This window comes from Schistosoma haematobium, chromosome 2 (genome assembly GCF_000699445.3).
Source record: "Schistosoma haematobium chromosome 2, whole genome shotgun sequence".
NCBI classification, from domain to species: domain Eukaryota; kingdom Metazoa; phylum Platyhelminthes; class Trematoda; order Strigeidida; family Schistosomatidae; genus Schistosoma; species Schistosoma haematobium.
In genome coordinates this window covers 10,419,716-10,433,492 of record NC_067197.1, presented here as the reverse complement: position 1 = coordinate 10,433,492, position 13,777 = coordinate 10,419,716, and the positions used below count along the sequence as shown (strand labels likewise).

Genomic DNA, 13,777 nt, shown 5'->3' with positions numbered 1-13,777 from the left:
CGAGGAGTCCTACAATAGGACAAAACGGCCTTCCGGTGCTTCCAGGTTTTCTATGTTGGTCTAGCTTCAAATAATTCATGATCTCAACTATTAAAATAAGTTAATCGTTTTATAATAAAAATAATAATAAAACATGAATGCAATTATTTCCAAGCATCAAAAAGCTTATTTAAAAAATCATGCAAAAGGTTACATTCTAGATTGTATGATGCATGAATATATCCATAGTATTATGAAACAATGTGGAACTAGTGACAACCATGAATTTTCAAATGAATAACTCTTGTTACATAATAATCAATCGTTAGAAAAGATAAAATAGATCAATAAATTGTGAAACTTCTAAACATGCTACTTATTAGGTGATATATATGAATATGATGTTACTTGATTGTTGTTGAAATCTTTGAATGATTATGATTCCTTTATATTAAGAATGTCAGTATATATATGGATGGTTTAGGTAATGAGCAGAAGTCAATCATTTGAAAAATTGACATTATTTAACTTAAAAAACTGTAATCAACTTACTATAATACCAATATAAGCCAATGTTTCTCAATCATTTATTGAGTCAGTAATTTTTCGTCAAAGTCTGTTACACTCAAAGTCCTTCAAAGGGCAAAGGCAGTAGTCATTCGTATTAAAAAAAACCGGAATTATATGTACAAAAGAAATAACTTTAACCGTTTCTCATACTTTGGCCAACCTTAGGGTCAATTAATCATTAGTAATTTTAACTATTGAATGACCTGATTTGACTAATGAACTTACAAGATTTCTTAGTCAAACATAATTGTCTCCGTTATCTTTATTCATATATGTATGTGCTATTAATATTATAGTTATTATTATTAATTTAACGTCACTGCTAGTATCCCGAATAAATGATTAATCTACTTTGTACTCACCCCGCATTTTTATTTCTTACTAAGTTCATTTAACTTTCTGCACAATGTAGTCTCCCACTGAACATTGAATGGAATTTGTAATGACACTATTATTTCTCTCACCCTATCTGACCCATATTTATTCTGATCATAAATCTCATATTTTCACTTAACGTATAGGCTTATTCAAGTTAACATTACATATTATTCATCTCGATATTAACCTCTAGACCACTGAGACGGCCGGCATCCAACGGTATTAATGTCTAACTTCAACTGATCCGTGAAATTGAGCCAGGGTCCACCATCGACTTCAGTGAGTCACTATCTCACAATAGACCCGGCTGAACTCCATTGGTCACTGTTTCTCACCAGAACTCCATGAAATATCTCTTGAAGCCAGTCACTAATGAGCATGTTTTAGTTATTAGTCCCAAATTCGCGATGTGGTTTGCCTTAAATCTGGCCACTTTTAGGATTACTAATACGGATATATTATTGTAGAATCTGAAGACAATTTACTGAAAAGAACATCCTTCATTCATATATTAGTGTTATGAATATTTTCTTAATTATTCGAGTGATGTTGTATACATCGTTAATGAACCATATACATTTTAATAAAAATAGTCAAATCTACAATGATATGGTGAATTAAAACAGTAGACTGATAAAAACTGCTGTGTAACTTCATTTCTGCTCATAACATGCTTGATTCTAACGTCATTGAATAAATTGTATGTATGCACTTATGTCTCCATTTGCCTACATTAGTCTTTGTCTATTCCCATAGTTACGGTCTTGCTAAATATTTACTGTAAACTCTGAATATTATTTTAGTTGTATACATCTTATGAGTATCTAACATTTGTACTGAAAATTGTTATTTGAAAGTCAGACATTATTCAGCTTATTATAAAGACTAAATGACCCTTTATTTACTAAGTAAGGTTTTACAACTACTCCTATCCATATCTTATCAATTTTCATATTCATTCATTCAATCTGCCTGTTCACATGAATATCTAAATTATATATGTCTTAAATAAAATCATATTTGACCTTCTATGGTGTTTGAATGAACTGATGATTCCTTGGTACTTGTTGAATGCTTGATTTTGAATTCTAAATACAGTACATTCGTTTGTGGTTATCTAGTACTTCTTGATCCGATTACGTTATTTCTGGGATTCTTAGTTCATACTATAATTTAAATACTTCTAATTATCACACCTCTTTCTATGTTGTATTAGTGAATAATCGGCAGAAAATTTATGAAGTGAATTAGGATACATATTTTACAAATATCATTATAGTTCAATCGTCATGAAGTAAACAACGGACAATAAACAATAGAGAAATAATAATCAATATTATCAGTTGGTGATTAACAGAATTTTATGGCTTGACTAAACAGGATTGAAAAAATCAGTTTTAAGTAACATTTCATATAATTTGGTAGTATGTGTACTCTCAACTGTTATGAATTCAAGTTAGTTAACTGAATATCAATAAATCCTGGAGAAATATCAGGGCTACTTGTTACTGCCATCCAAATATTCCAACAAGCTGTCTTTTTTGTGTGTTTTTAACAGAGTAATTAGGTGCACAAACTATTCAGGTGAGTTTGTGAGAAGTTTATGACCTTTCACTATGCAAGTTAACTAAATGTACAATAAGAAACATCGTGGTTACTAACAATATGCATCGAATTGAATGAACATTGTTCAGATGTGAATTTCTGAATTGGTAACATGTAACTGACAATTACTCAATATTTCTCGTCAATATCGATTAAGACATAAGAGAAAAAACCTGTTGAAAGACTCTGTCCTGAGAATTCTATATTGTACCAAAAATATAATACTGAATTAAGCTAATAATATGAATAATAATAATATACATAATTTCTTTTTAGTATCCTGCAAACAGCGAGGAGAAAGATTTGAGTCCAAAAAGGAAACTCATGACCATTTAAAGAAATATAACTTTATGATTTGATAAGTGAAAAATGAAAGCTTCTAAAAGATGTGAAAATTTCTTTAGCTGATTATTGACTCTTAAAATTAATGGTATCAAAATTTATAACTGAAAGTCAAAATTAAAATCATTTTAAGTTACTAAGTGGTTAATAATTAATGTTCCCTTAAATGGAAACTTAAATTTTGATCAAATATTGTTTGAAATGAATTCAAAGATTATCTTATATAGTATCAATTATACGAAAGTTTCTCCAAATTTAAATATTATGTCATTTAATTCATTAATTCTTTTAAACTACTTATAATATAGAAATAGTAGTATTTAAAAACTACGAAAACAAAACGGTGCACATAATTTCTATTAGAAGAATCTTGATTAAAAATTCGGTCTGATGAGTATATGTAGACTATTAAAGTACAATGATTTCTTAGAGGAATTAAAAATTGTTTAAACGACAGTTTAGTTGTGGGTTTAATATACGAATATTTGGGAACAGAAACGTGAAAAGAAAATGTTACTATTTATGTTCTAAAGTATGTGGGCACTAACCCTACTTCGCAATATTCCAGTGTATTTGCCTTGGCAGGCACAATATAAACTAATAGATACAACTGAAGGTAACAAAATTTGGATATTTATTCACATTTGACTGTAGCAATCAGTTATTCGCGTGTTACAGGGAGACTATCCTGGTCAATATGTATGTTCTTTTATCTGAAATAGATTTCCCTAGCGATCTCATTAGTTTAGAAACTAATTATAAGGATGACAGAAACTTTCATGACCGTAGCACATTCTATTTACTTCATTTTATTTATCCATTTCCTGAATTTGCTTTACGTACGCAGATGAAGAGCCATTTGATCAAATGTCTTCTGTAGTTTATTCGATAGAAGTTATTATTGTTCAAGAATAAACCACTTCATATATCGTTTCGATAAAATTTGAATGTCCAATCACTATATCAATAATTCGTATTCTAGTCAAATTGTAGTGAACAAGAACACAAATGTGAACAATCGAATGTATTTCAACATAAAATTTCAGAATCACTTAGCAAAAACTGAGAACCATAAAGGAAAATACATCATTTGCAAAATATCAGTCAATCGTTTCATACTCCATTTTACCTTCATTTCCAAACCAATCATTCTCTTTTCTTCGATCTTCATAACCTTCTGCCGTCAACTATTCCACATTTCATTGATGACACATACTACTTATATCTGTCGACATCAGTAGCATACACACACACCACACAATCATCTGTAAACACATTATCCAACTTTTAAATTATGTATATTTATTGTGAAATTCTTAATTTAAAGAAAAAGAGTTAGCAAACATTTTCACATATCATCCTATTGAATATGACGAAGACTTAAGAGGGTTTACGTGTACCATCTAGTCTGTTTTAATGATTAATTTAAATAGGAATACATTACAAATACAAAATTCTTTGATTTCAACACAAATGTAGTTTTATTTAATAAATGATATTCAGACAAAATATGTACTTTATAAACTGCATATTTTATATTATTGTATCCATGTAAATGTCAAATGAAGACCATTCTTTAAAAATTATTGTTTATTTAAAGTCTCTGATGTGTGCTTAATCCCCCCCTCTCTCTTATACACACACACACAAACAAACAAAACCTCATATCGTTTAAAGTCGGACCGCCAAAAACACAAGAATTCAACATTCAATTGATTACTTGATGGATTAAAATTACTTTCATACCTAATTGATGATTTATATGAGTGAACATTTGCCATTCTTTTACAATGGTCTATTTTTTATTAGGATATTTTAAATGTCCAACTGTGTAAATCTAGTTTTTAATTCATTTATCTATCATGTACTAATTTCAACTAAGTCAAAAGAACAAATTTTTTCAGGTAGATACAATAAAGTGCAAGTATCATTGTTTTTTTTGTTTTTTGTTTAGAAAATGAAAAAAAGAAAAAAAACTGAACACAACCAATTTTAAATTAATGTAACTGAAAGAAACATGAATGTCTATGTGTGTGTGTGTAAGTGGTTTTTTGGTTTGGGTTTGGGTTTCGGCTTTTTTTACAATATAAGGCAGGTAACATGCATTCCATTCAATAACAAAAAAAACAAAACAAACCGCTTTCATGCAAACACAATTCAGATTTTCATCATTCTAATAAACTATCTTTTTTTTTAATTGTTGAGCATTGACAAAACTATTTTAGTTAGATACCAAATGAAGCATGTAAAAAAAGAAGTAAGTTTTCAATAAATAATCATTCGTTTAACTAAAAAGAAAAAATAATCAAAAGAAGCGGGCAAAACATTTTCAAAGCATCAATATCCAAGATAACTCACATCTGAAATGAGTATAGCATTATGAAGCTAAAGTATTGAAAACGTTATCATTTATTTATTTATTTATTAAATGATATGGAAATGTATTTTTGTATTAAATTCTGATTTTCAATAATAGTTATAGTCATTTAGTTATGTTTAATTGAATCTTCCTATTGATCATTAGGACTGCAAGTGATCGGTGCATACTGTAACACTTCGATATTGTCACAATTCACATACATTATAAGCAAAGATGAATAGTAGATAGCTAAAAAGATAACACGATGGCATTTGAAGTGAACAGTACTGGGTTCGAGTTTCAGGGTGAACATCAATTCTGAGATGCAGGTACATTCGGCTGACGAATCTTAAATCACACGAAACATGCGTCCTGGATTCCACTGTTAGCCGCAATCTATCTATACTTATATTGTTATTGTCAGTTATGTTCATTCGTTTATAGTTGATTTCAGTTGACTAGTTGAAATAAATTACATTTGCAGATTAATCATCAGAGCATGTTATAAATTGAATATAACAGATTAATATTTTCATTTAAACACATTGTATTTAATTTTAGGTATCTATACCAAGATTGGACTTGATAGTTTCATATAAATTAAGCATTGGGTAGAAAATTAATAACAAATGTATTTGTTCCTTTTGCACTATTTAAACTTACTTTAACTTAATGTCGGTTTTAGATTTACTCTGAAGAAGTGGTTTAAATTAAGTTACGAAACGTCAGAAATAAAATCTTTCTACTCACTGGGATATAATAAAAAAATATATTAGAAGTTCGACATTAACACCACTGGATGCCGGCTTAGTGGTCTGGTTGGTTAAGCGCCTGACGCGAGACTGATAGGTCCTGGGTTCGAATCTCGCGGGGTGCGGGATCGTGGGTGCGCACTGCTGAGGAGTCCCATACTGGGACGAAACAACCATCCAGTGCTTCCAGGTTTTCTATTATGGTCTAGCTTCAATTGACTCATGATTTCAATCGGTGAAAAAATATATTTATTATGTATTTAATTGTATTCAAATTAACCTAGTATATATGTTCGGAAACTTAGGTATGTTACGTCATTTACATTTTGGAAACATCTTAAATGAAATTACGATAAATATTCAAATGATTAGATATCTGTATGTAGAAATTGATTCAGGCAAAAGTACTTATAATGTAGAATATACATTATGTTATAACATATAGATATTTTGTTCGCGAATTTGAGTTTATCGATGTTACTATTCTCATATATATGAACAGTAAAAAAAGTTTCATTATGCAATCAACAAAATTCACATCTTGGGTAGTTTATTTGACATGACGTCAAATCATACCAAATAAATAAAGGTTACAGAATTTGTGACCCCAAATGTAGCCAGCTATGTATCGGAGAAACGTTTTTCCTTAGATAGTAGTTTGTGACTGGGAAAGTAAATGTAATGTGCCTATTGTTAAAGAACTTTAAATTAAGATGAAATGGACAGCTATTTTTCTAATGGTTTTCCAGCTGATGTTAGTTTCTGATAAATTGATCTTCACAACCTAATACGCTGAAAGAAGCTATTAGGTGTCGGTACTGTAGTCATTTATTTTCAATTTACTTCACGAAAGTTCGCTATGAGGATGATTAAGAAATACACTGTTCTAGTGTGTGATGAAGGATTTGATACTTTTTATACTTGGTTAGTCGTACGTTTGATAGTTTCACTATGTAAAGTTTACTATTTAATGTCCCAGGGTGATTTCATAAATACAATACTTACTTACATCTGTTACCCTTCATGGAGAATAGTCCCCCAACCAGAATAAAACAGAATAACATGACATAACATGATCCAATTACACATCGAAAAATTCAAGCTATACTGTTAAAGTTAGCATTAAGTGAACGTGGTAGGATCCTAGATAAGATCAACTCAAATAGAATAGTCTTCAAAATTTTGATGTAGAAATACTGAAAAAAGTTTGATTTGGACACATTTCTCGAGTCATGTAAACTTCATCACGTATCTAGATATAATTCGAATAGTCTATGCTATTTGTTTCTTCTTTAAGAAAACTTATCTACCAAATTACCATCACACATCTACAAACACTTAATCATTAACTATTTTTTTAAAATTCAACGTTAAAGATTATATGATGCAAAAACATACTTCAGTGGACAAGATCCAATGAACGTAGATTTCATTATTTATATCTACAATCTTCTAGTTACTCGCATAATCTATAATGTGAATCTTTCTGTTATTTAAATTAGTCATTCATATTGTGACTTACTTTCATCAGTGATGTTACTGAGTTTATGGGATAGCTATTACACAGTAATTCATATCATTTCGTTTAAAAAATTGTTGTATAGATAATAGGAATCACAACACAAGAAACTTAATTAAGATTAAAGAGTAATAATTTGTTATTTTCGTTAAAAATCATATTTGTGGTGATCTGCTCGAATATTTGAACTACCTGTTCCCGGCATCCAAATATTTTTACAAGCTATCTGTTCTTTATTTGTTTTAACAGATCAATTAAATGCATAAACTATTCAGGTGAGTTTGTGAAAAGTTTATGACCTTTCACTATACAAGTTAACTAAATGTACAATAAGAATTTTTGTGGTTGCTGACAATATACATCGAAAAGAATGAACATTGTTCAGATGTGTATTTCTGAATTGGTAACATATAATTGGCAACTACTCAATATTTCTCGTCAATATCGATCAAGATATAAGAGAGAGAAACCTGTTGAAATATATATATATATATACGTAATTGACTAATGTCAAAGATCATGTCGCTGATTGTTCATTAATCTTTACTTAATGTCGGAAATAGTGGAATCAATAATTTGTAACTTGGAAATAGTGTTGAAAAATGTAGACAATAGAAATTTTAATCTCCTGATTATACTAATAAAAATAATAAACTCTACCTGTAATTAAGAATTCAGTAAGTCAAAGAATAAGACAACTCCGATAGTTGATGACTTTGTTCTCATATATGCGTAAATTAAACACTTACATTTTATGATTAGTAAAAATAAATGTGTCACATATCTATGCACAAAACAATGTTGACATTTATACGTGAATATACTAAGGCAGAAAGAGAAAGCGAAGGTGAGAATTGATAAGACAAAAGTCCTTCCTTCTTGTTTTTTTTTAGTTTTTGATTTCTTATCTCAACCTTCCTTTTCTCTCATTGGAATCAAAATGAACACAAAAAACAAAAAAACAAAACAAATAAAGACTTGAAGTGGCAAATGATAACAGGATGACAAATTTACCCTCCCCCACGAAAAAATGTCTAACTATTCACAGGTAGATTCAATGATAAGGAAGCTGAATATGAAAAAGAAAAAAATACTATAAAGTTAGCTGTCGAAGTGCTGTTTTTTTCAAAAACTTCTATTTATTTACTTATTTATAGAAATAAGAATTTTAGTTTTAGCTTCGTTTACGTTTTATTGTCTATTTCAAAGTAGTGAGAAAACAAAAAGACTCATCTTTTTCATGATTTTTTCTAGCGTAACGTTTGTCACAGTGAATTGTTTTTAATCAATAACAAAAACGGGAATAGACAAGGTATTGATGATGCTGATGATGGTGATGGTGATCATTAATCTCCTATTGACATGTCTAGTGGATTTATTTCGGATAAACTTTGAATATTCCCAAAGAGAACATTAAGAAAAAGAGGTTTAATTGAAAGAAGAAATGAAAAAAAGAAAAGAAAAGATTTGTTGTAAATTTTTTTTCATGAAAAGAAGTTTATAGTGTGAAACGTTGATTTATTTTTTTCTTTATTTGCTAAGCGTTTATATGAAAATTAATTATTTAAGGAAATTAATTTTAAGATTGATGATTAAGAAATGATAGATCCATTATGAAATGTTTCACTGAATTGTTGTTAGACGTTTAATAGATATGATAATAAGAAAATCTTTACAGTAAGTTAGATGGATCTAACAGATTAGTTGTAGTTTATAATAGATATTTCTAAGTTTAATTAAACTAAAGACTCGAACACAATCAACTGCTTGAAAATATTGTTACAGTACTTAGGAATATTATTGGATACATTTAAGTTAATACTATCTTTAATGGTTAAGATTATGACTCAATTAAAGTTAGACCATCATGGAAAACCTGGAAGCACTGAATGCCCGTTTCATCCTATTGTGGAATCCCTCAGTAGTGCGCGCGAGGCTGATAGGCCCTGAGTACGAATCTTGCTAAACGGGATCGTGGATGTGTACTGCTGAGGAGTCCCACAAAAGGACGAAATGGCCGTCCAGTGTTCCCAGGTTTTCCACGGTGGTCTAGCTTCAATTGACTCATGATCTTAACTATTACAATTATAATCAGTATAGTCAAATCATAAGAATGGAATATTTTCGTAGTTTACACTCTGGCTAATTCTTAGTTAGCCAAGCGTTGAAAATAAAGGCACTGAACATCTATTTTTTCGTAGTGCGAGACCCTTTGGTAGTGGACATTAATTACTTCACTACGAAGGATAGACCCCAATAAATGTAATTCATAGGATAACTTTTAGAAATATACACATGAATTTCATGTTCATGTTTATAGTTGCCGGTACGAAAAGTTATTTTTTGTTATGTTCATAGTTATAAGTGTACAGATTGGAGTATTTACAGCAGTGGTTGGATTTCATTTGGAGTCAATCGCGAAAATAAAATTTACAATAGCGAAGACGATTTACAGTTTAGATAAAGCACTTTAATAAAACTTTGTTTGCTGAGCTATGTGGTTTTAGCGATGAAGCTTATATTGTCCTTCTGTACAAATTTATCAGCACAAATGTCAGATCAAAGTGAGTTGTTTGAATTTCACCACATATGAATAACAGCCTATTCTGTGTATTATAATCTTGGTTAATTGTCGCTCCGTCATTGTTTTCATGATTATCTTGATTGTTATCTCCTTCGATTTGATTTTTGACCATATAGTTATTTATGATTCAATAATTGGTTGATAAGGTGAGTTGGTGTCTGTATATTTCTGATTGATCTGAGTGCTAAGCTTTCGAAGATTCTCTGATTTTCTATAAATGCCCTCTGTCTAAATTCCCAAAACTTTCCCAGTAAAAGGTGTTCAATAGCTATAGTTTAGTTATCATTCTACATAATGTCACTGACATAGTAGACTTTTTCTACAGAAGCCAAATCAGAATGATCTGTTCATACATAAGCAACTAAGTTCAGAAGTAAAAGATATTTCTAATATCTATTTGATTTATGAGTTTTTTCCAGTATATTCAGTGTTGATTAGCTATGGATTCCGTGTTGGGTACTTCGTTATATATGGAATTCATCACGTATACAGATCTTTATTTCAGAATATCAGTGCTCATAATGAAACATGGAAGTGGTTTTCTGTTGAATACAACGTAAAATTGGCAACTAATACCTTCCAGTGACAGTGTTTTTAGATAAGTCTGTAGCATAATGAATAAAAATTTAACGAAGAGAGAGAGAGATGATTACTGGGATAATATTCACCCTAAATTCACGTCTGCATCAACGAAACTCATGCAAGATTCACAGCTTCATACATATTTTGAGTTAAAACTTCTCACATATTACTTATTCATTTTAAACAAAAACTTACTGAATTCTGAAAGATAACAGTTTCACCATTGTTGATAATGAAGAAAGCATTGTTAAAGAAGCTTCAACTATCAAAATGAAAATAGCTGAATCTAAAGTAAATGACTTTTCAAGTAATTGAAGATTATTTAGTACTGTGTGTGGGCTTTATTAATATAATGTACTAAATTACTTCATATTTAAACTAAACTATGTTATACATTCTTTGACAAACTGTTCATGCTGATAGCTTTGCATATTTTAGTGTAGGATTTTCGCATATTTGAGTATTATTAATTAAATTAACCTGTGAACTGAGATTAATCCCTGTGACTGATATAGTTATTGTTTATTTTTCATTAACTAGGTGAATGACCTACGGAACCCATATCCTACAATCACTTATGCCTTCACTCATATCTGTCTTTGTACCGTAATACACAATTAATTTTTCAAGGCGATTGTTATATCCTTTGATTTATATTCATAAGGTCCTTTCCATAGACAAACAGTAGTAATCATTACTCGACTACACTATTCTTATCAATTCATTCAATCATCAAAAAGTCAAATGGTAACTAACAGCTGTTTCGTCCAAGTTTGAAACATTACAGTTATAACTTCATAAAAGATTTATCTTCCGGGTTAATGGATTGAGAATGCTTCATGTTATATACCTAACACCATCAGTGATATTTATTTCACTCTTGATTTATTTTATCTTTAAATTACCACCCATGTAATTGAAATAGAAATACTTTTTTAAGAAGGAATCGTGGATGCACACTGCTAAGGACTCTCATAGTAGGACGAAACAACCATCTAGTACTTCCAAGTTTTCATGGTAGTCTAGCATCAATTAACTCATCATCTCAACTATTAAAATATGTTATAGTTTACTGATGATCAGTGTATTTATCACGATCATTTTAATCAGAATTTGTAGACAATTTGAGATAGATTTTCTAAATTTCAGCGTATTTTTTCCTATATACGTGTGTGTGTATATTTCATTTACTACACTTTAAACTGAAATGGTCAATTTATTTTACAAACAAAAGTAAATGTGTTTATGACACATAATTGATGATTACAAAAAGAATAAATATACATGTACTTAATAATAGAAAACAAACTCACATTTTGTGTACATTGTCCATTTATAGAACGATCATAAAATATATATCCACTTGGATAATTAGCAGGACATAAACGAGAATTAACATTATTTGGTTGGCATATATATCTTCTAGCAGTTGTATGTCGATCTAAATAAGGATGCATAGCCAAATAGTATTGTTTAGGTAATGGATACCTATAAAAATAGATAATGTAAATCATTTAATTTTCTAAATGAGAAGTTAAGGTTTCTAATAAAAAGAAAATAGTTGTATTACAGTTAAGTAGAATTAAAAGGATAAGGTTAAGTTTGGTGTCTATACACATATGTCAACACTGTATCCCCTCAATTTTGAAAAGAGTGTTTCATTTTGAATTATTAAAAATCTGTATCATTAGCGTTTAAATAAGAAACATACTAAACAAGCATATACTCACTAGTGACTAGCCTCAAGAAGTATATCCTGGAGTTCTAATGAGAAGCCGTGACCGTTGGATTTCAACCGGCTCTGTTGTGAGATAGTAACTCACTGATGACAATGGTGGATGTGTCGCTCAATTTCATGGATTAGTTGAAGTTAGACATTAACACGGTTGGATGCTGGCCGTCTCAGTAGTCTAGAGGTTAAGCGCTTGCGCGCGAGACTGATATGTCTTGGGTTCAAATCTCGCGAGGCGATATTGTGGATGCGCACTGCTGAGGAGCTCCACAATATGACGAAACAGCCGTTAAGCGCTTCCAGGTTTTCCATGGTGGTGTATATTTCTAAAGATCTGGAACACAATCGATCAGGCAAACTATAAGCCATTCAATAAAAGAGAGTGGCTGACGTACAATAAATCTTTAGATTTAGAACAAATTAAAGTTATTCTGTTTGTCTAATTATTTGACAGCTCAGAAAAATTTTAAAAAAAAAGATTGTATGGATAAAATAAAATAACAAAAATCTGACAGTCAATGAGTTACTGATGCAAGCTGAAAGCTTCAAGTCTATTGGAAGCAATTATAACTCAGAGATACCCAGAGTCATCTGTATGATAATGAACCAGGATATTACAAAAACATTTGATTTGTAGTGAGTAATTTACTATCTTTTAAATAAGAAATCAACCATTTATCCAGACAATTGGATTATCAGCTTGTGATCTGAATGATAAAGCTCACACTACGCTACATAAATGTCCTAGGTTTGATACTTATCTAGGTTTTAATTGCACTTTGATACAGAAAACCATCCAATAATCTCAATTTTTCAGCATCTTATGGATTTGAATAATCATTTCATGATTAAAGTATCTCAGAATTATTTAGGCATTAAACACTTAACAAAATGACATGCAGATAATTTTTGATTAATTTAGATTATAGCTAGCAGTGGAATTCAATAGACGTTTATCGTTTTGTTTGGGGTTTTGTTAACTGAACATTAATATTTAGAACTGTAGTTTGATCAATCAAGGCGGCCTGCTTGAATATCTGGGCTACCTGTTCCTCCGATCTAGATATTTCATCAAGTTATCTGTTTTATTGTTTGTTTTAGCACATCATTATGTCTATTGTGCACACAATCTATTCAGGCGCGTTTATGAAAAGTTTACAACCTTTCGCTATACGGGATACAAAAAGGTACAATCAGCGACATCAAGGTGGCCGGCAATATGCATTGAAACGAATGAACATTAATCAAATGTGGATTACCGAACTCCTAACATCTAACCGGTCATCATTCAAAATCTATCGTCACAATCGATCAAGGTATAAGAAAAGGAAACTTGTTGAAATACTTTATGCTGAGAATTCTATGTTGTACCAAA

At 30.3% G+C, this 13,777-nt stretch overlaps 1 protein-coding gene across 1 annotated transcript in view; it reads right to left on the bottom strand.

The window, feature by feature from the left end:
- MS3_00006174 (uncharacterized protein) overlaps positions 1–13,777 on the bottom strand; it is a gene marked incomplete at its 5' end in the record, with an annotated part of 262,766 nt that overhangs the window by 112,093 nt on the left and 136,896 nt on the right. The window contains one exon of the mRNA XM_051214293.1: positions 11,984–12,158. Coding sequence (XP_051067446.1) covers positions 11,984–12,158 — 175 coding nt within the window. The remainder of the gene's footprint in view (positions 1–11,983; positions 12,159–13,777) is intronic.